Source organism: Struthio camelus, chromosome 2 (genome assembly GCF_040807025.1).
Source record: "Struthio camelus isolate bStrCam1 chromosome 2, bStrCam1.hap1, whole genome shotgun sequence".
NCBI classification, from domain to species: Eukaryota; Metazoa; Chordata; class Aves; order Struthioniformes; family Struthionidae; genus Struthio; species Struthio camelus.
Genome location: NC_090943.1, coordinates 50,493,284 through 50,516,540, shown reverse-complemented (window position 1 = coordinate 50,516,540; position 23,257 = coordinate 50,493,284). Strand labels below are relative to the sequence as shown.

The following is a 23,257-nucleotide window of genomic DNA, read 5'->3' as shown; positions in this document are numbered from 1 at the left end:
CAGTGCCGAGACACTGCTGAGTCCCACAGCATTTTATTATCCCTCCACAACTGGAGGACCTGTTTCAGACTGCAGTGAGCCACTTAAACAGGAGAATTGCCTTCTTCAGGGGAAACCTGCAATTCCTTAGAGTGGAGGATCTCACCTACGGTACCCTAACTAAAACTTATATAACATATGACTCTATAGACCAGATACATTGTTTCCCCAGCAGTGAGCTCACTGTAAATCACAGTACTGCGATATGTTTGTCAGCAGCTATCAAAAATCCACACATTTGCCAGAAGATAAGGCACAGCTACCATGATGATTTCCTGTTCTAGAGTAAGGACGAGTTCAGTCTCCAGCCATTACCATGCAGTGCTTAGGGATTAAAGTTGATCTATTAGGATAATTATTGTACTCTGGTCAAAGAGGAAACTTTATATGAAGTTTTACTTATCTCATTAGTTTTTCTGCTTAGGTGAAATGACTGCTATCATGTCTCAGGTGACCTTTGGCTTTGGTAAACTAATGATTACCCCTGTTTTTGCCCTACTGCCTGGCTATGATTCTAGTTTCTGCTTCATTTGCCTGGTTCTCTGAACAGCAGCAACAAAATTGAAACAAGGACCAATTATCTCCTCGCAGTAAAGTTTAAAACGATTAAGCCCATGAGTGCCCATGATTACGCCGAAAATCCAAGGCTAGGCCTGAAGGACACAGGGGAGTTTTTCCAAGTCATGGGAGTTCTGGTGTGTTAGATTGTCCCCGTGGCTGTGCAAGTGACAGGCTGATTCACCACTGCACACAACTGTTAGCTTCTGAGCAGTATATATGCAGAGAATTGTGCGCACACAGTTCACAGAAGTTCCACTGAGGCTCAGCTGAACATTTTCCACTGATGCACACATCAACCAGAGCAGGCAGAACAGTTTCTGTGAGGTTGTGAGGGCCACTAATAAATAACAGGTTATGAATTCCCTTCCCAGCAGAGCGATGACTAGCATACAACTCCCTGACTTCCCCTTGCAGTTGCTTCCAGAGATTACTACAAGTCCACAGTCCTCTTCCTAAGCCCCTTCTCGTTCATGGCACCTCCTGCAATAGCAACAGGAAGGAAGTTTTTCTGATCCAAAATCTCTGCTCTCTCCTTTTTTGGACCAAGGATCTCAATCTCTCTTATGCTCTTCAGAGGAAATTCTGCCATTGGACACAAGTAATCAGCTCTTGTGGGAATCTGCAAGACTTATGCTCACATAGCTGATATCTTAGTTCAGCCTTTATTCTTTCAGCCTGGGAGTGACGAAACTGTTCTGCTTACATGATTTCTCCTGATTTCAACAAGCATATCTCAGCATCTTGAGCAACTTGCCACTCTTCTGATTCATCAAAGGTTGAAGAATTACATGTGCTGTTCCTAGGACAAGAGAAAAGAAAAGCTGTTATTCTCTGGGTAGTCTGTGATCAAATATTGTCTACTTGCTGATGTCTTCCCAAAACAGAAATGCTTTGGTAGTCATGATGCCAAATTCTAGAATTTATTTTGTGCGTTCTAGTGACAAAATTGCCCTGGGCAAAACCGCAGCCCCATTCTGCTAACTGCTGTGCAAATATATATAACAGTTTCTATCTTGGTTTCATGAGCAAAGAGAAATACACACATTCAGAACATCTCTCCAATAGTCTCAAAATGAACTCCCTGTTGAGATGCTGCCAGGTTTTAAAGCTTCCCTGACAGGCAGAAATCTTGATGGACAGCTGACACAAGAAACACAGTCTGGGCTCTTCTCTAATAAAAAATCCATACAGGGATGTGACGCTGGTCCTTGATTTGATCCATGAATCCATATTATGGCTGTAGAATCACTATCATGTATCTTCTGTTCATATGAGAAATACTGGACGATTCAAATAGGAGTACACTGCAGAAGCTATTACAGGATGAGAAAGCTGCATGCCTCCTCCCCACCATCATGTGTCCAGGAGACTGAAAGAAGTAAATGGAAGAACCTCCCATCCACTCCCTACCTTGAAAGGGGTGAAAACTCTGGGTGTGCAGTGAAGTAGCACCAACTACGAATTATAGTCCTGGGGCACAGAGAGGTTGGCTGCAGAGAGGAGAAATGAGTTTGAGAGCTAGTGAAGAAATGCTGAGAGTTTCCAAATAAGTTAGTGCTTCTTTAAGTGATATTTACAGAATCACAGAATCATTTAGGTTGGAAGGGACCTCTGGAGATCATCTAGTCCAACCTCCCTGCTCAAGCAGGGACCTCTAGAGCATATTGCCCAGGATCACATCCAGACGGGTTTTGAATATCTCCAGCGAAGGAGACTCCACTACCTCTCTGGGCAACCTGTTCCAGTGCTCAGTCACCCTCACAGTGAAGAAGTTTTTTCTCAGGTTCAGATGGAACTTCCTGTGGTTCAGTTTCTGCCCATTGCCTCTTGTCCTGTTGCTGGGCACCACGGAGAAGAGGCTGGCCTCATCCTCTCGACACTCACCCTTCAGATACTTGTACACATTTATGAGATTCCCTCTCAATCTTCTCTTCTCCAGGCTGAACAGGCCCAGCTCTTGCAGTCTTTCTTCATAGGAGAGGTTCTCCAGCCCTCTAATCATCTTGGTAGCCCTCCCCTGGACTCTCTCCAGGAGTGCCATGTCTCTCTTGTACTGGGGAGCCCAGAACTGGACACAGTACTCCAGGTGGGGCCTCCCCAGGGCTGAGGAGAGGGGCAGGATCACCTCCCTTGACCTGCTGGCAACGCTCTGCCTAATGCACCCCAGGAGACCATTGGCCTTCTTGGCCACAAGGGCACACTGCTGGCTCATGGTCAACTTGTTGTCCACCAGCACTCCCAGGTCCTTCTCGGCAGAGCTGCTTTCCAGCAGGTCAGCCCCCAGCCTGTACTGGTGCATGGGATTATTCCTGCCTAGGTGCAGGACCTTGCACTTGCCTGTGTTGAACTTCATGAGGTTCCTCTCCGCCCACCTCTCCAGCCTGTCCAGGTCCCTCTGAATGGCAGCACAGTCTTCTGGTGTGTTAGCCTCTCCCCCCAGTTTAGCATCATCAGCAAACTTGCTGAGGGTGCACTCTGTCCCTTCCTCCAGGTCATTGATGAATATATTGAACAAGACTGGACCCAGTACAGACCCCTGGGGGACACCGCTAGCCACAGGCCTCCAACTTGACTCTGCGCCATTCACCACAACCCTCTGAGCTCGGCCATCCAGCCAGTTCTCAAGCCACTGCACTGTCCACTCGTCTAGCCCACACTTCCTGAGCTTACCTAGGAGGATGTGATGGGAGACAGTGTCAAAAGCCTTGCTGAAGTCCAGGGAGACAACATCCACTGCTCTGCCCTCATCTACCTAGCCAGTCATTCCGTCATAGAAGGCTATCAGATTGGTCAAGCATGATTTCCCTTTGGTGAATCCATGCTGACTACTCCTGATCACCTTCTTGTCCTCCAGATGCTTAGTGAGGACCTCCAGGAGGAGCTGTTCCATCACCTTTCCAGGGATGGAGGTGAGGCTGACAGGCCTGTAGTTTCCTGGCTCCTCCTTCTTGCCCTTTTTGAAGACTGGCGTGACATTGGCTTTCTTCCAGTCCTCAGGCACCTCTCCTGATCTCCAGGACCTTTTCAAGAGGATGGAGAGTGGCCTAGCAATAACATCCGCCAGCTCCCTCAGCACTCGTGGGTGCATCCCATCGGGGCCCATGGATTTATGGATGTCAAGTTTGGACAAAAGATCTCTAACCCGATCCTCCTCCACCAAGGGAGAGTCTTCCTTTCTCCAGCCTTCCTCTCTTGTCTCCAAGGTCTGGAATTCCTGAGGACTGGCCTTAGCAGTGAAGACTGAAGCAAAGAAGGCATTCAATAACTCTGCCTTCTCTGTATCCTTCGTCACCAGGGCACCCGCCCCATTCAGCAGCGGGCCCATGTTTTCCCTAGTCTTCCTTTTGCTATTGATGTATTTGAAGAACCCCTTCTTGTTGTCCTTGACATCCCTTGCCAGATTTAATTCCAACTGGGCCTTAGCCTTCCTTGTTGCATCCCTGCACGCTCTGACAACGTCCCTGTATTCCTCCCAAGTGGCCTGTCCCCTTCTCCACATTCTGTACACTTCCTTCTTCTGCTGGAGTTTTGCCAGCAGTTCCTTGCTCATCCATGCAGGTCTCCTGCCCGCTTTGCTCGACTTCTTCCTCAGAGGGATGCACTGATCTTGAGCCTGGAGGAGGTGATGCTTGAATATTAACCAGCTTTCTTGGACCTCTCTTCCCTCCAGGGCCCTACCCCATGAGATTCCCCTAAGTAGGTCCCTGAAGAGGCCAAAGTTAGCTCTCCTGAAGTCCAGCGTTGCAATCCTACTCATTGCCCTGCTCCCTCCTTGTAGGATCCTGAACTCCACCATCTCATGGTCACTGCAGCCAAGGCTGCCCCCAACCTTCACATCTCCAACTAGGCCTTCTTTGTTTGTTAGTACAAGGTCTAGGATTGCACCTCTCCTCGTTGGTGTCTCCACCACCTGAGTCAAGAAATCATCATCAATGCTTTGCAGGAACCTCTTTGACTGTTTGTGCCTAGCTGTGCTGCCTTCCCAGCAGATGTCAGGGTGGTTGAAGTCCCCCAGGAGAACCAGGGCCTGTGATCGTGAGGCTGCTTCCAGCTGTCGGTAGAAGGCCTCATCGATGACTTCCTCCTGATCAGGTGGCCTGTAGTAAACCCCCACAACAGTGTCACCCATGTTACCCTGCCCTTTAATCCTTACCCATAGGCTCTCAACTTGCTCTTCATCCACCCCGAGGCAGAGCTCCATACATTCTAGTTGCTCCCTCACATAAAGAGCAACTCCACCACCTCGCCTTCCTGGCCTGTCTTTCCTGAAAAGCACGTAGCCATCCATGACAGCATCCCAGTCACGTGAACTATCTCACCATGTCTCTGTCACTGCAATGAGATCATGGCCCTGCGACCACACACAGATCTCTAACTCTTCCTGTTTATTCCCCATGCTGCGTGCATTGGTATACAGGCATTTCAGAGAGCCAGTCAAGCATGCAAGCTTCCCAGGAGAGGTGCAAGAGAAGCCTCCATAGCCATGTTGCATGCTGTCTCCCCTGGCTGTATGCACCCGCTAGAGGCATCCTGACTTGAGCGGTGTTTTACTGACTCTCCTGCCACTATACCACTCCCCTTCCCCCATCTTGCCTAGTTTAAAGCCCTCCGTACCAGGCTGGCCAATCTGTTGGCAAAGACACGCGTGCCCCGCTTGGTAAGGTGGATCCCATCGCTCCCCATCAGCTGTTGATCTTCAAACAGGGTCCCATGGCCATAGAAACCAAAGCCCTGTTGCCAACACCAGCGGCGCAGCCAGCTGTTAACTTGGAAAACTCGTCTACTCTTCCTCCTGTCCTTTCCCCTCACAGGCAAGATTGAGGGGAAAACGACCTGGGCTCCCAGACCCTTCACCACCATTCCCAGAGCTCTGAAGTCCTGTTTGATGGTTTCCAGTTTGCCTTTCATGTCGTTTGCGCCCACATGGAAGATCAGCAGAGGGTAGTAGTCCGATGCGTGGACAAGCCTTGGCAGTCTTTCCACGACATCTCTTATTCGAGCCCCTGGCAGGCAGCAAACCTCTCTGGACAAGAGATCAGGTCGGCAGATAGGTGCCTCTGTCCCCTGCAGCAGGGAGTCACCCACAACAATCACTCGCCGCTTCTTCCGGGGGTTCCTGCACGGCACAGGGTCTGCCAGGCCAGTTGCCTCCCTTGGAGCCATGCCCAGCTCCTCCTCGGCTTGGAGGGCGCTAAACTTGTTCTTCAAGGGTAAGTCTTGAGGAGGAGCAAGAGCCTTTCTCCTTCTACGAGAGGTCACCAGCTTCCAGCCCTCTTCCACAGCGTTATGATGCACCTTTACACACGGTGCTGAGCCCTCTGACAACTCCGCTGCAGTGGGGGTAGGGGACTCCCGGAGCTGAACAGTCTCCGAGAACGCCCTGTCAATCTCCCGCTCATCCTCTCGGATGCTACGCAGCCTACTAACCTCCTCCCGTAACTCCTTGATCTGGTGACGCAACTGGTCAACCACAGCACACCTCACACAGGAGAGCTGACTGTCAGCCCAGGCATCACAGAGAGGCCCCAGGCACTCCCTGCAGCCTGACACCTGCAGAGCTGCATCTGCTGTCTGAGGGTCTGTCTGGGTTGAGGCCTCAGACACAGCCAATGCAGCACCTCCAGCAGCCACGGGGGAACGTGCTCTGTGGCGTGTCATCACCTTGCCCCAGGGAAGGACACACCACTGTGCAAAATGGAGAGGTGCCTTTCTGCGCGAACCGCTGCGTCTGTTCACTGCCTCTGTTGGCTGCGCTCTGGGAGCTGCGCTCTAGGCCTGGCTCTTATATAGGCCTCTGCCTAGCAGTGACTCACAAGGGTGCTTGACCCACCCAATCAGGAGCCACCTGAAACAAAAGCCCCAACTCCCTCTGACCAGGGCAGCCCAGAGAGCTCGTCCCAGAGAGCTGGAGTCCCTCTTCAGTTTGCCACTTGCTGCCCTAACCAGCAAATTCACTGCACCTAATCCCCCTAGGCTAAGGGAACGCTAAGTTCCTACTTTGTCTCTTAAATCCAAGTGCATTACAATAATAGAGCAAATCTTCCTTTCCTTTATGATAGTCTATTCAGTCCTACGGTCTAAACTGATGTCTGGAAGCATGTGTGAAAAGCACAAGAAACACAGTCTGGTGATTTAACTGGAGTTCTTGAGTCCAGCTGACAGGAGAACTTATTCTGGCATTTGTTCATGCTAGGTGGCGGTCTGTACAGTATTAAGAATGCTCCTATGGCTTACAAGGCCCCTAGACTGTATATGCACCATTATATACACCTCAGGTACAGCTAAGAAAATGCAGACTGTTTCTCTTCTTGCTTTTTTTTTTTTTGTTTAAATGAAATGAAGAGACCATAAGCCTGATAAGCAGGAAGAACTGAAGCATGGAAAAGGCACTATGACAAGAAGAGAGCACTTCTGGTTCAGAAAGTCCTTGAGAGACAGATTCTTGGAGGCTGGAAGAGCATTTTGAAGGAGTATCACTTAATGTTTGTCCTGTTCTTATGTTCTTCTTCAGAAACCTGCTGTCAGTCACTGTCCCTCAGCTGGATGGCCTGGCCCAGTCTGGCTGTTCTTACATATGGAAAGCATTTCTGATAGATGATATTAAAAATAGGATGAACACCACGAGAGGCTTTGGGGGTTAGAAATAAGAGGATCCTTTCAGAACTCTCATGTGAAAAAAGCTGGTTCAACTTTGCTCTCTGCAGTTTTTTTTTTTTTTTTCCCAAGCACTTGAGCTCAGGCCACCATAGCTAAGCATCCGAGATGCTGGCTTCAACAGGCTGAGCACTGAAAGCTCATAAGCTGCCTGCCTGCCAGTAGCACAACCATTTTTGAACAGAACATCAGTCATCCAGGGTCAGAACTGTACTTAACTCTGTGAGAGCTGGAAACTTGGAATGCAGACTGGAGGCTATACGGAGCCCCTAACAGGTGCTTAGCCCAGCAAGCACCTCTGCAAACATCTCTAATACCAAGAAACAGTCAAAGCAGTTATGCTAGAGTGCACAAATGCTTCCTTGGGCCCTCCTGCTACCTATCAGGTCAGTCTCATCCCAGACACCTGAAACTGGTCAGCCCCCTCCTCCCCACCCCACAAAAAGAAAGAGAGCAGCAGATGATTGGAAGATAGGATGCACAGCCAGCCCTTGAAATGGGCAGGAAGAGAGGCATGATTTGGGATGGAGCGGGGGGGATAACAGAGCTCACTGAGTTTGTAGCAGGGTACAACTGGGTATCTTGTATGAAAGAGAATGCATGAGTGGGAGGGGGGTGGAAGGCTCTCGGACAGACCCTGTGGGGATGGAAAGCGTCATGCAGATCCCTCATGAAAAAGAAGGGATGGGCAGGAGGAACCTCTAGTATGTGTTGTGGGTGACTCTTGTACTGGTACTTAGGAAATCCCAGCTATTTCTCAGTAAAATTGTAGGATTTAACTACACTGCATCACGTGCGGACAAAGCAAAAGGCTGTTCCCTGCCTTAAAATTGGCTGCAATCCATCTGTAAGACCACAGGCAGCTGGTGCATACAGAGAAAGCTGGGTAAACAATCAGTCATGGCAGGGGGTATCTCTGTGCACCAAGTGCCAGCACGCATAATTTTTTGAGAACTTTTTAGTAGGTACTGTGATTATGGAAGAGGTTTAGGGAAGGCTCTGAGATAAAGACAGCTTTCAACTGTCAGCCAAATGCTGCACTCTCAAGAGGTTCAGAAAACAGGTTTCAAAATAAGCAACTTGGGAGTTTCTATCAGGGTGCCTCTGATCCCCTTCCCCAGTAGGAGGCAGCAAACAGACAAACATGAGATCAGCACTCAAAACATAGGCAAGCCCCTAAAGATCCTAAATATTACACAGTCACCGAGGTTAGAGCCATCTCTGTGAGTAATCCCAGCTGACTTCAGTTGAGAGGTATTTGCTCTTAAAAGTGGGCTGATTTCTCCACAATACTTTTGAATTTTCTCTTTACCCAGTTCTCTGGAGAACATTACAGTACCACGGAGACAGAAATACTGGAGAGGTACAGGAGAGGCAACTGCCAGGGCCTGCTGGCCCAGGTTTGCCCTGCTGTCCCAAGGCCTTTGCAGCAGAGCTGCTGCCCAGCCGGGACCTCTGTGGGGGCTGCTCCATCCCCAGGGCTCGCAAGTGCACCAGGCGCAGGGACCCTACAACGGTACAACTCAATACTCTTTGTAATGATTGATCCCTCTGCAACAGCCACTTCCACAGTCCTCTCCCTGAGATCATCTTTTGCAACTCAACCATAGCTCTACTGAAATTCCTGGGTTACAGTGATAATTCAGTCATGCTAGGGAATCCCACAGGCAAACCAATGAAGGTCACCCGGTCTCACAGAGCCATAAATATGCAGATGCACATGGTAGCAGCCCTCATTTATCCCATGCTTTTTACCTGGAGAGAGCATCTTAGAGTAGGCCATCAAAAATATGTTATGGAAACACAGCTTATGAAACATAGTGGGAAACAGGTCAAATTATCGTTAGGTTAACTGGCTGAAATACGGCATCTTTGAGTTTCTTTTGATTCCCAACATATGCTCAAAGGTTGGATGTTATGCTGATATTGCTTTCTTCTTCGGTAACGGCTTTATTAGCAGTTACAGGGAAATAGATGATTGATCCCAGGGTGCCTCATGTATGGCTTTGGGCGAGCAGAGGCAGGGAAGGCCCTGCTCTCCAGGGAAGGCCATGTCTGCGCATACTGTCTGAGAAGGAAACATCTCTGCTTGTTCTGGGGCCACCAGGTTCAACATGGTTACTGTAAACTAAGTTGACGGATTAGCTCAAATCATGTCTCCCTAAGTGCCCAATTAAGACATTTCAAAAGGGACTCGGAGCACTTTCTGTTCTGAAGGCATTTCAGTGGGCCTGGTTAGCAGAAAGGGCTGACTGCTGGCCCTCTGCAACACGGTGGGAAGCTTTTCTTTTCTCTAGGCGGACTAGGACAATCACACCATTACAGGGGTACAAATGTTACCACGTAACTTAGCCACTGCTTTATCGCGGTCATACGCTATCCTGCATCTGAAAATAACTGATAAAACCCAGGTAGGTGTTACCACCTATTGTTCTCCTTTTTGATGGGAACACTTTGTGCATATTTAGAGCCCTGCTGCAGGTTTGTTTCTCCGAGACAGAGGAATTGCTACCGCATGTTATGAAGAGCAAGGAGAAACTAAATATGATTTTAAAAAAAATTATGAGGCCACGCATGTCTTGTGCAAATAGTATTCTTTCAGGAGATGATCCGTAAGGTTAAGTCATATTTGTTGCTTGTTTTTTATACACATTTGCAGATATCAAATTCAAGTACTCAGAGGTATATCTAAAAGTGTATGGCTCTACAGGATCAAGCCCCAGAAGCCCTTGAGCACTTGTATATCACCAGCCTCTGCAAAGATCTAACTGCACGGGCTAGCTGCTCTGAGCACTGTCATCCTCTCTTTCCAAATGTGTATGTGAGAAAGGCTACTACTTTTTTCCCCAACTGCCCTCCTCTGAAGAGGAGTCTCCCAAGGGTATCATGAGCAGTGAGGCTCACTCAGGGAGCAAGCACTGCAGATAAACATATCTAGGAAACATTTTAAATGTATGGAGGCCTTCCCAGCTTCTTTAGTAATCTCTGAAATAAAATTTAGAGCGCGCACTAACTTTAACTAGGCCTGATCAAAAACTCATTTGGGGACAGTCACTAGCACAATATATTTCTAGCCGTCTCTGTTCTGCTCACCTCAGATGGGCAAAAATAAAACCTGAGAGAAAACTGTCACTGAAATATTTTTCCACCAGAAAAAAAAGAAAAACTAGAAAAATAATTTAGAAAAAAACAGTATTCTCCAGTAGCTATTACAAAACATGCACAAGTGGTTAAAAAATGGTAAGTGGTAGACATAGATTAATTTTTAAATCTGTAAATAATTTTTCAAAAAATGATTCAATTTGATTCTGGCCATTTCAGTAAAATGAACACATGCAAAAGAAACACAGATATTTTCCACCAGCTCTTGGGAGCACAACTTCTTTGTACTATCATTTCTGTAGCAGTATCACTGAAGAATGCGTATCAAAACAGAGGAGTAACTTCACATCATGTTATTTTCGTCAACATCTACAAGTGTCATGATGCAACAGCACAGGCTTCATCACAGATAAATGAAACAAACTGCTGCTTTCAGATTTCCTCTGAAAGATAGATGGCTGCATTCCCCCAAGATGTGACATCCTCTAGTAAGTGACTGTTTTCTTGACTTTAGGTGAATAGGTAGAGGGTTAAAAAAAAAGATTTTAACATTTAAAAACACTCCAGCTTGAAAAGAGTTTGTTAGTATTATAGATATTCTCCATCCTGAGGTACAATTTAAGAGAAAGGATACACTTTTTGTTCAAACTAGTGAAGATGCTGTTTTTGCATTAGCTTTGTTATTAAATCTTTCTGGATGCCCTGGCACCGCAGGAGTTCTTTGGTTTACATTTGTTAAAGTCCTTTAGATAAATTTTTTCGATATCTGGAACTCAGAGGTTAATTATCTCCTTCTTTCTGTTTATGCTCAAGAATCTGTTTTTCCAACTAGTACTTATTGAAAACCTCTTCTCTCTTCCAACAAATATATATATATATATATATATATGAGATAAATTCCCCTTTTCTGATTAAAATCTTCAAAATCAATTGCAGTAAAAATGGATGATTTTAAGCAAGGCACATCCTAGGATGCTGACAAACATTATTTGACCATTTTTCTGTATATAGTCTATGTTTATAGTCATGGCAAATCATTCTGTCTTCTTACACTATAGACTAAAAATATTTTTTATTTTCATTTATTAAAAAAGAGTGGTCTGTATCAGCTATTCTGTTTGGAACCCTGTGGAAAAAAAAAGAAATGATAAACTGGCAAGGTCATTACTGTTCTTTACACCCTGCTTTTCAGATGAGGCTACTAAAGCAGGATAGCTGACCAGCACAACAGAAATTACGTCACTGAGACCAAATGGCAAAAAAACCCTTTAACAGTGAGCCTACCTGCTCCTGGCTTCCTCAGGCCCAGGTACTTTAAATGCTCAGAGTGCTGGAAATGATAAGTAGCCTTCTTTTGGTGACAGTAGAGCTATCTATGCCAGGGATAACCTGCAGCATGCTCTGACTCTCCATTACTTGCTTGCATTTCCATTTCATTAATTTGAAAGTTAATTGTAATAGAACCAGACCTCAAAACAAATTCTGTATTAACACAATGGACATTATATGGCTCTCCTCAGTATACTTTTCTATCCATTATGTTGTTCCTATCCAAAGAAAGTTTAAAGTAAAATTTCAGATCCTTTTAGAACCTACATAAGCAACACTTCCTCCGTTTGCTACTCTCACAATTCTGTCCAAACAGACTGCAACAACTTTTCCTGCAAAAAAACTCATCCTGCTCACTGTCCTCACGACCATGGAAATTTTCTTCCCCCTCCCTCCCTATCTAGCTAATACAATGTTTTCTCCACTATTTCACTTCAGGTAGAAAGGTTACTACCGTTCTTTCTTCTGGGGAAAATTGAAACACCTCCCTCAACAAGGCATAGCAACGCCGAAGTTTGAGACATCACATCATGTGGATTCTAACTTAGCTGTGTAAGTAACAGGCAGTACTACTTTAAGAGTTTCCGCCTAGAAGAAAATATCAGCTCTAATAATAACAATGCATCATGAATAAATCAAAGAAAATTTTTTATGAAGCCCATAAATTATTAGTCTTTCTTTCTCTTACAAGTTACCATTCATTGAAAAAAAGAATAAAAAAACCTTACTGGTCTGTATGCCATTGGACTGGATAGGCTGGTCTGCACCAGGTAAGGATCTGCTCCTCCATTTTTCATTTCAGTACCAGCTTATACATACTTGCAGCACATTTCCAGTAGCAAAGCTTGGAAATACTTGTCAGAGACGGTGAACTGATCCAGAAACAGCTCAGCCTCTAACAAAGGATCAGCCTTTAGGAGAGCCTTACTGAACAACTCAGAACTATAACTTCAGCTAATAAGAAACACAATGGTGGAGATTAAAAAATATTTTCAGCTTCAGCAGCTCTTTCACAGCTCCTTATTGCTCTCTAGCAAAAAAGAGATTTGGCTTAGAATTTTTTACTTTGACCTCACCTCAAAAATTAGTGTACAGTTGTTAACCTATTTTTATGCACTTAGGCCTTTTTTTTTTTTTTTTTTTTTTTTTTGCGGGGGCATAGTAAACAGCCAGGCATTTACGACCTTGTTTCTCCTGAAGGAGAAGGAACTTAAATGCCCACATCCAGACAGGAACAACACGGAAAAGAAAGAACACTAAGGTCTTTAAGGCCTTTTCATGAAATGAAAGTTAAAAAGTTTTTAAAATATCAAGTGAAAGTAAAGGACGTCCCTTAAACCTCTGCTATCTGTCTGCAGGTGTCAGGCACCCAGCCTCTCTGCTAAAACATGATCCGTACACCCTGAGTTTAAGAGCCCAACTGAAAAACGTAAAGAGCGTGGCATGTTAAAAAACATTTTTAATTTAGAAAGATCTCTTCTGCAGTATCTGTTCTCCATCAGCATGCAGATGTGCTCACGTCAGTACAAAGGCAGCGCGTGGAGGAAACAAGACTAGCGAAAGCCATTTGTACTTAAACAAAAATCTTTCACATCTGGAGTTCAAAAATTATCCTAGCCTGGCCTCCACATTAAAACAGTAGTAAAACTCCCACCTGCTTTCACCAAAACCATATTAGGGTATTAGTGCCTGAATTTGGAAATGCCAGCAAAGAACACTAATGTAACATGACAAGAAGTTGGTTAGGTTTTAAGTATCTTGGACTGCCCAGATAGTGAATGCTGCATCTTATTATGGCAAAAAACTATTACAAATTAAAGCAAATATTAAAAATACTTCTTTTAGACGAGTCGAAAAGACTCTCCTAAAGACTATTTTCCAGGAAGCTTAGATACCAGAAATAACTGTATTACCTTGGCAGCGTTACTAAGGTGGTATTATGGTGTCAAATTATGTAACTGAGTACATGATGAATTACTTTGTTCCAGCTCAGAGGAAAGCATTGCTTCCCAAGAAAGAGGCAAGAAACATCAGCTGACTGCTGCCGCAAAAAGTATGTAAACTGAATGAAGCTTTTCCATTTGTCTCAGTATATGTTGCCTTCACCTTGGTAAGGCTAACTTTTTTTTTTTTTGGCTGGTTATCTTCATCCCGTGCTTAGCCATCATTTGAACTAAAAAATAAAAGATTTTATAAAAAACCAGTAACTTTTCAACAGGGCGCACAGTTTTATATTACCTCTCTGGTGACTAGTAGACTTCATTGACTTTGTTTCTCGGCCTCATTGCTGAAACTACGTTTTCTGGTAACAGTCACTCTGCTGTACATTACAGCTCGTACAGGAGAAGCCTTTCAGCCCGCCCAAGGGATCAAATGATTCAGGGCTGCACTCTGCTAACCTTATGCTGAGTAATATCTTGTAGTTGGACTAGTCAGTCTCACAGAAACACGCTCTTTGTGGTTCAAGAGAGGAGACATCTGGAGTTAGACTAAATATTTGAAAACCCTATTAAGCTGCCTCGCAAAGGATTTTATTTACACGGCTAACAGCCTGTTAACACCAGGGACTACAAATTATTCAGCTAAACTAGCCAGGCAAGACTACAGAAAGCACTTTCAAAGGCAGTCACAGATGTGCCAAATTAGAAGAGAGTTTAAACTGACCAAGAAGAGTCTCAGCGAGAGCCTGACCCTTCTGCACTTACCCATTCTGGCACTTTCCCCTGTAGGAGGCGGCCTACACTGTACGCTTTCACTGTATTCACTGGTATTCTGGTTTTTACATGGTTTCTGCCTTCCGAGCATAGGACTAAATTGCTTTTTGAAAAACAAGTAATTAACAGTGCAGTTCTGGTATGAGAAAAATCTTCTTGATAAAAATTGGCCAAGCGTTCAGGTAATGCAAACGCACAAACAGAAAAAGTAATGTAATCCTACAAATAACAGCAGCAACATTTAGTCAGGCCCTTTATTTGCAAATCTGGTTGTTACTGCAGTCTGTTACTCATAGGTACTGACAACAGCCATGGCAGCTAACAGGCTCTTTTGCCTTGGAGAGTTCACTCTGTTATACTGCATCGACTCTAGAGAAAGGGTGTGATGGAGAGGATTTGACACAGAAGTGGCCACTTCTATGACAATGCTACAAATGTTTGAAACAGACTATTTAAAATCAAATAGAAAAGAGACATTCATGAAAATACTCCACGTTTGCAATAAGTCAGTTGAGAGGGCAACAGGAAGAAGTGCAACCCTCTGATGCAGCTAAGGTCTACGTTAACAAGCTCAGGGTGAACCACAAGCCCCAAAAATGTACGCTTACTAAGATTCAAACCCCACTTTTAGAGATAGGTCTTACCCAAGCACAACACAAACAACTCCGACGCTTAGGGAGTGTGAAATCTGAGCCGCAAGGCTGAATTTTGCAAAATGAATCCTACTTTTTTTATGGGTTTCTCCAAAATCCCTAGGTCCAAACATTCTAAAAGACTGATGTATTTGAAAGCTTAATTCATATTTTATGTTTTCAGAAGCCTCTTTGTAATTGTCTTGTTTATGCTTTTGAGTCCCCATCAGTATAAATCTACTAACAAACGATGCGTTTAAATCCAGCAGCTGTTGTGCTTGGGTCTTCATTGTCAAGACACCCGTCTTCCAGCAAATATGTTTGTTTTTGCTTATCTGTTGTGGGTGTTTTACACCCACATCTCCTCTCTGCTGGCACTTAGGATTTTGTCTATTTCCTGGATGCGTTAGGATTTAGTTATGTGCCGAGTAAAAAAAATTTCAATGTGTCTCCTTACAGGCTGCTTTTAAAAAGAAGGCAACATGACAACTACAGACGCTGATAACTTTTATAACTTCTCAGCCATTGATCCCAATGAAATTGGAAGTGACAGTTTTCACATATTTACAAGAATCTTTCTGCCCTGTATGTATTCATTTGTTTTTATCTTTGGGCTAGTAGGAAATGCTTTGGTCTTTATCATACTAGTTTTCTATGAGAAACTGAAGACGCTGACAGACGTGTTTTTGCTGAACTTGTCTGTAGCTGACTGGATCTTTCTTTGGACACTGCCATTCTGGGCATATTCCGCCACTCAGGAGTGGGTTTTTGGCACTGTGGCATGTCGTGCTATACGGGGCTTGTATACTCTGAATTTGTACACATCAATGTTAACTCTAACCTCTATAACCTTCGATCGGCTTATTGCTATTACTTTTGCCACCAAAGCACACACGTGCCAAACCAAACGAATGACATGGGGCAAATTAATCTGCATCTTGATCTGGGTGATTTCACTAGCCTTTGCCACACCACAGTTTATTTTTAGTGAGGCATTTAGTATTGATAAGGCAATATGTCAGGAAAACTACCCAAACCATCGCACAGAACTGGTTCTTGAAGTAATCCAAGTGACCCTTGGCTATTTCATCCCCATGCTAACCATGACCACCTGCTACTCACTAATCATTAAAACATTACTGCATGCCAGGAGTTTTCAGAAGCACAAATCTCTGAAAAAAATATTTTCTGTAGTTGGCACATTTATTCTTACCCAGTCACCCTATACTTTCTTGAGACTGATAAAGATCATAGATTGGAGCTTTAACTTGAACCGCAACTTTGAATATGCAATCGTCGTGACAGAAGCTTTTGCTTATTTCCATGGCTGCCTCAACCCTGTTCTGTATTTCTTCATTGGGGCGAAATTCAGGAAGAATTTCCAGAAAATTATTAAAAAGTCAAGATGCATCAAATGGAAAGTTACTGCTAGACAAGGGCAAACCACTGAAGATGAAGGCTCTAAAACTTTTACTGCCTCAAATAATGCAGATGCAACAAGCATGTATCCGCTATAAAACTGCCTAGAGAATATGGCAACTATCTGCAGCTTCTTCTTTTTTTTTTTGTTAATACTGAGATAGCTAGCACTCATGAAAGGGGACAGAGAGTCCCATTAGCAAAGATGTGAGATCTGCTTCAAGGCAATGTATCTTAATCATAATACTTCAGTGATTCCTACTTTTTCTAGGATCCAGAGCTGATCCTAAAACAAAGCTGGTAACTGAGTTAACTATGCAGAAGTATTTCAACAGGTATAGACAACAATGACATAAAACTCCTTTCTTCATGAAATAAAGCTGACTTGGACCTCATGACTCCAGAGAAGCTGGAGGCACTTCCAGTCAAACCTCTGGCCTGCTGCTTTTCCATGAGGGGCGTTTGTTAACAAAAGCATTTATGAGTTTTGTTTCAAAGACATTACAGATGTTAGTTCAGCTCATTCATTTGATGAGAATTCTTGGATTAAAAATGTACAAATTTCAATCTGGGTTTCATGTTTGTTTGTTTTTTCCTTCTGTATTTTTCCATGCTGGGTAGAAGGTCTCCACACTCCTCCTACTTCTTTAGTGGTGGTGTAAAATTCCGTAATAAAACGGCATATTCATCTGCCTTCCCCCATCAAACATCAGGTCCATGGACTCCATCTCCCATACACACCTGTATATCTCACCTCGGAAAACAGAGCCCTTGTTGCCAGATGACTAGACTTTATTTCAGCGCAAGAGATAATACCACACCTGGGTTCTCCACATTCAGCAGTATTTCCTGAAATTTGAACTCTCTCCCTCTACCTCCCACACAGTCTTTGCAGCATAAAAGAATTCTAGACTTTTTTCCTGGCACCCCCTTGGCACATGGGTTCCCAGTGCCACAAAGTCATGGATCCTTGCACTGCTCTCCTTTCCTGCATCTGCCACCGCTTTCCAGCTCTGGCCTTTCCACTTGCCGGTGGAAGGCAAAAAGGTGGGCAGGGAGCAGTGCAGGGTGAGGCAAAAAGCGTGCATAAGTTATTGCAGAGAGAAACAGAGCACAGGTAGAGACTGGAATGGGGAAAGGAAAGGAAGAGGGAGGTTGGAGATGGGCAGAGGGAGGGCTTTATGTGGCTGCAGGTTGTCTATGATTAAGTTAGCTTGGGTCCAGCCCACAGGCTGGAAGTCCTTTGCATTGCAGCTTTGAAATACCGATTTTGACCTGTTCAAATCATTTTAGCAGTAACTGTTGTCACTCTGTATGTTCCTTTTCTCCCTACTAACACTCAGGCCTTCCGATCAGATCTCTCCAGCTCAGTGGCACCTGACCCTTATTGCCACCATCATGCCCATGTCACTTTTTTCCCTTGGAAAACAGCTGCTTAGTCAGTCCTCCCCTTACTACACAACCGCTCTTATTTCTCGCATAATGAAATGGTGCAACAGCCTTAAAAACAAAACCAGGAAGGCACGCACTTTACCTTCATGTTTGTGTGGCAAGTAAAACTGCCGTCTCAGCACATAGTCAAGAGGCAGGTTTTGCCACGGGTGGGTGCTGAGAGGTGCTCCCGTCCCCACTCTTCTCACCTGGTTCTGCCTAAGCAGCAAATGCTTCAGACCATATGCAGTGTATTGCTACACAGTTTGCCCTTTGGGCTATGGTGACAACCAGCCTGGCCACCTGAGTTGTAATTAGGTCAGGACAGAATGTCATGAATCATCAGGGAAAAAAAGAACGCAAACCAAAGCGACCGCAGCGCAGACAGGCTGAGATGTCCTTACCACTAACAGCAGTACCAAACTGTGAACAAACTCTTTGCTCCTCATACAATGGTAGTGTTTTTTTGTTGTTTGTTTTTTTACACTTCTACTGCCTACTATCTTGATTCTGTTGCTGCAGCACTTATTCCAGGCATGTAATTTCTATAGTATGTTGAAATGAAAACACGGTGTATTGCTTTACTCCGGGGCCCTTGACACAGTGCTAAACAGCATCCCGACCTTTGCTTTAGGACATAATCTGCAAATGTGAACACATTAGAAATAAAAGCAGTTTAAAAATAACACCTGAAAAGAGAATCCATCAGCCTTGAAGTAATGCGATGCAACCACAATAAAAACTGATTATCTCACCTTCTCACATTAAGTTTTCAACCAGGTTGCTCCAAACTCACATCACAGAACTGAGAACACAAGGAGACTGTTACTTACTCCTAACCTGAGGGAAAGAGCTGCTTTAGCGTCAGTTAGGGTAATGCGGGCTCCACATGCAGCTTACCTTCCTACATACCTGTGTAGCTCATGACCAAGAGGAGTTTTATTCGATTCTGAACGGACTTGCACCAATAAAGGCAGTCTCTCAAAATCTGCTGTTATGAACTAATGCTACAGTAATCATTTCATGTCACTTCAAGGAAAAAATGACAGTGGCACAGTTAAGTGAAGAAAACAAGCCAAAAATAAAACAGCATAATAAGTAGTACAGGAGGACAGACAGAAATCAGAATGTCATTGAAGAAATTCATCACTTTGAGTACCAGCTCCCATTTCCAGTCCAGCAAGGACTCACATCCAGAATTAGGTAAGGCCAGCGCCACCACCTCACCCAGGCACTCAGACAGAGTAAGGCCATAAGAAACTCTGTCAACAGAGGATGCCTATGGCAGGCCTTCTCACTGTCAATCCGGAGTGGCCAGCCTGCCTTCCCCTACCTCTCCTGGCCACTCCTCTCCCCCGCTTTCAGAGCTAGACCAGCTAGTTCAAATCACTGTCAAAAATGGATAGCTTGGACTGTTTTCAGCAGAATTCCAGTCAAGAAGTCTGGCCTAGTAACTTATTTATTTTTACGCAATCATCAAACATGCAGCCAGCAAGCATGATCTTGGATCCTTTTTGTCTTTCCCAGGCACAATGCAAAGCAAACTCCACCCCATATACTGAATTTCTTGCAAAGAGAACACTATTGGAATGACGGTGGTTTATTACTTGTATTTCAAGACTACTTGAAGTCTCCAAACTAGCATCAGCTGGATACTATTCAAAAAATTATCAAAGGTCTGTGGGAAGTCAAGGTGGCCTGCCAGCCTAGTATGGCCAAGAAATTTGCAGAACCAAAACCAGTAGCTCAGAAAGTCCCCCAACTGCAGATCCTTGGAAGGGGGGAGAACATACTGGCAAATTATCAGCACATATGCTACGGGCTGCTGTCAAGGACAGGACAGGGGGTTGGCTGAACCTTTGCTCAGACCCAGTGCAGTGGCTCTGGCGTGCTTACCCTAAAACACCCATAGTATATCACATGCTGCATACCTGCTCATGTCCTGAGCCACACTCAGGCTTTGGGCGCACATACACTCCTCACCACAGAATAAAATGTGAAAACATCGGTGCTGTAATAGACAATACTGCTCGTAATTTTTTTTCTTAAGCATGTACCACAGGTGTCACACCATCATCTGACTCATATATCAATCCCAGCATCTCTCCTGTATCACAAAACCACACAAACATCACAAAATGCTCGAGTCATCTGCACGGCAAGAAGGCCATTCTCATGGTAGGTTAGTGTTTGAGTTACGAGAGCTTTCAAACTTCACAACTGCCATGGGGAAGGGCAGGTACGCTTTGCGTTCTCTGCAAAGTATGCCCAAGCCCAAAGGATGACTATACTAGGACCCCTTCACGATTTGCTTGCAATACTCAAGAATCAAGACCAAAAACGGGTAAAATAACCAAATATAACACTTATTTTCTGGCTTTGCTGCTTATGTATTACGAATGAGGGGAGAGAGATAACCTTTAAAAGTTTGCAGCCTTTCAAGGACAGTCTTCCAGTGTTAGTGGCAATCCTTCCTTCCAGCCTGAATACTTTGTGGTCAAGATGAATGCAGCCCAACCCTAAAAAAACCCTCAAAAAATTAGTCACAGGCACACATTCTTTTCTCCTGGTTGTAGGCTCCAGAGACAACTCTCCTCTGATGTCACCTTTGCAGATAGCATGAAATCTCCTAAGTCATTAACTAAAAGTAGCAGTACATTATACAATCTCTAAAAAAAAAAATAAAAATCCCTGACTTCAAGCTATCCGGATCTTTGTAAAACAAAGGTAATACTAACTTGACAAAAGCATTGTGAAGCTTAATACGTTCATGCCTGCCCCATGCACGATAAGCACAAATGTATTGTCAGTGTGGATGACATACAAAATAGGCAGAACACCTAGAACTTTTATGCCAAGAAAAAAAACATCGAGTTTTGAGAAGGTTTTTTTTTCCAAATAAACAAGTCTGTACAGCCTGCCTTCTATCTAAATAGCAAGTCACTGTGGTTCATGCAGGAAATGGGCCTACTCAGGGCAAAAAAAATCTAGCTATGCTTTCTCAATAGCAGGCTGGTTACCCTGTAGCTAATTTCAGTTTAGCATTTATATTTATCACCCTGATTTTTGTGCTGAGAAGCAAAAACAAGTACAGAGTTCAGGTGAAATTGCTCTTCATTTTCAAATATATTAAAATTGCAGCTTTGTCAAGTAAGACTGTTAGCAAAAATTATTCATTATTGGAACATGATGCATTTTACAGAAGAGAATTTTAAAAATATTTGAATGAAAGTAAAACAAAGTTTTATATAAACACAGATATGCATTAAACTGTAATAGTACAACATAAAGGTTGCAAACTCAAGTATTCAGTAGACTCTGGTTTTTCTTCATCACTAATTTATGTAGAAACAAATGTTAAAATAAAGACTGAAATCTGCATTTACTCTCATTTTCTGATGAAAAAGTGAAGCTGTGGCAGATCTAGCTATGCAATTGCTGTTCTTTTTCTGTTCTGTTAACGGTTTCTTTAAAGTGGTAAGGAATCCTAGAGAGATAGACCAGTTACTTCACATTCAATTCAGTGAAGTCTGTCATAAGAAAGAAAGGATTTTTGCTTCTTTTTGACACCCACAGTAATAATCGGTCTGATGGAGAGTACCTGTTAGCTCCTACCCCAGATTAAGGGCAAACAACCAGTGAACTATTCTGGCTTGCGAGTTGACTTTAGTGGTGACAGCATAGAACCGGGACTAATTCTCTGTACTGTGGAGAAGCAGGCAGAGGGAGAGGACAGATCTGTTTGGATTTACTAGATTTGATGATGACTGTGGAAACAGCCAAGATTACTTTATGTTGGTCTACGGAACATGTGGCTGGGAACAGAAGTGGTTTCTTTTCATATAGAAGTTGGCTATCCCCATTAAGGGCAAAAAGCAGCACTAAAGGAAACCCAGAAGAGTCTCCTTTCCTTGAAACACTGTTTACTCACAGATCTGTCACACTTTGATCCAGAGACTCTCCCTCCATCTGACTTTCATTGTGGAGCGAGTCTGATTCCTGTACTTGGCACAACTCCTCATCGGTGATTATATCAAACACTGCATCATCTGGTGGTTTAGAGGCTTCACTTGCAACTGTGCCATAAAAGAACATCAAAAGAAACATCGGCGTAAGTATCTGTGGTTGTATGGGAAAAAAAAACAACCCAAAAAACAAGCAACGAATCACCACCACCAACAGAAAACACTTAAGAAGGAAGACTGGGCTGTTCCTCTCCCTTTACAGAAGCGCTAGGCAACTACTAAGAATCAATTAAAATCCTCAGGCTGATTAATCCTCATTTAATTTACATGCAGATTTGTGGCAATACTAACAAAATCCAGTGATGGGACCTATTCCACCCTGACAACACTCCATGAGCATGCAGGTTCATGAAGCAGGAGGTGACCATGCGGTTTCTCGGAGAACATCCAAGAACTCTACTTATTTCCCAGCAGAATGTGAAACAGTACACTAACCAAAAGCCATCTCTGTTGGTGACACTGGCGATTCCAATGAAGCTGGTGATCCTTCCCGGTTGGCACTGGACCCAGAGTCATCTGTATAGTCCACAACCACTCTGGGCTTATTAAAGCAAGCTCTGCAGCAACGCTCCTTCTTCCCGGCATGCTTTGTCACCATGTAGTTGTTGCAGCAGTAATAGCAGAAAACGCGACCACACATTCTAGAAATGATTCAAAAACAAAGGTGTAAGTATGTCACCACTTATAGGTGGATCTAATGTATGTGACAGAACCTGGGGCTTTGTCATAATGGTTTTGCTCACTGTAAAAGCCTGAACATCACATCCATGGCGAAACTCATAATACATACTGTGCTGCTTTCTGAGATTAACCAAGTTTTCTTGACTGTCAACAGGGAACAGAAATGCACGTTCGATCTTTGTTTTCTTAATAAATAGGGAAAATGGAAAATACATAAAAATATTGGAAAAAAGCAAGACTAGGCATTTAAATATACAGAAATACATAAAAAGAATTAAATACCCACAAACATGCAATACAAATAAACAATACTTATATTGAATACATATAAAGAATATGCATTTAATAATATTACACAGGCCAAATCTCATATTCAGCTAGGGCAAAACTCTAATTGATTAAAATGAGTATAAGAACAAGCCTCTATGCCTCTACTTACTCTATTACCCCTGCACCCCCTTCAGAAAGGGAAGAACAGTCAATATCGGAGACATACATGTATGTTCATTGATCCTGCCCTCCCCGCCCTCCACAGCCTGTCATTATTAAACCCGTTAAATACATTTTAATGAACACATTCACATTTTTATGAAGAAAAGCACCCAGCAGGGATTACTGCCATTTGTGAAGTCTTAGTGGTTTTTGTTTTCATAATTATTTGAATTATTAG

The 23,257-nt window shown here is 43.9% G+C and overlaps 2 protein-coding genes across 4 annotated transcripts in view; one reads left to right on the top strand and one right to left on the bottom strand.

Annotated features, from left to right (window-relative positions):
- The window catches only part of FYCO1 (FYVE and coiled-coil domain autophagy adaptor 1), a 56,738-nt gene that overhangs the window by 6,547 nt on the left and 26,934 nt on the right, over positions 1-23,257 (bottom strand). For all 3 annotated transcript variants that reach the window (XM_068935637.1, XM_068935638.1, XM_068935639.1), the window contains exons 13-15: positions 22,342-22,547; positions 21,813-21,957; positions 1,304-1,399 (exon numbers count right to left, since the gene is read on the bottom strand). In XM_068935637.1, the coding sequence (XP_068791738.1) occupies positions 1,304-1,399; positions 21,813-21,957; positions 22,342-22,547 (447 nt within the window). The remainder of the gene's footprint in view (positions 1-1,303; positions 1,400-21,812; positions 21,958-22,341; positions 22,548-23,257) is intronic.
- On the top strand, positions 10,509-17,017 carry CXCR6 (C-X-C motif chemokine receptor 6). Its single transcript, XM_009687824.2, has 5 exons — positions 10,509-10,844; positions 12,124-12,237; positions 12,377-12,455; positions 13,674-13,738; positions 15,491-17,017. The coding sequence occupies exon 5, from the start codon at positions 15,514-15,516 to the stop codon at positions 16,546-16,548; it is 1,035 nt and encodes a 344-aa protein (XP_009686119.2). The 5' UTR covers positions 10,509-10,844; positions 12,124-12,237; positions 12,377-12,455; positions 13,674-13,738; positions 15,491-15,513; the 3' UTR covers positions 16,549-17,017.

Excerpts from the sequence above, each read along its gene's own strand:
- CXCR6 (XM_009687824.2), top strand. The coding sequence starts at position 15,514 with ATGACAACTACAGACGCTGATAACTTTTATAACTTCTCAGCCATTGAT.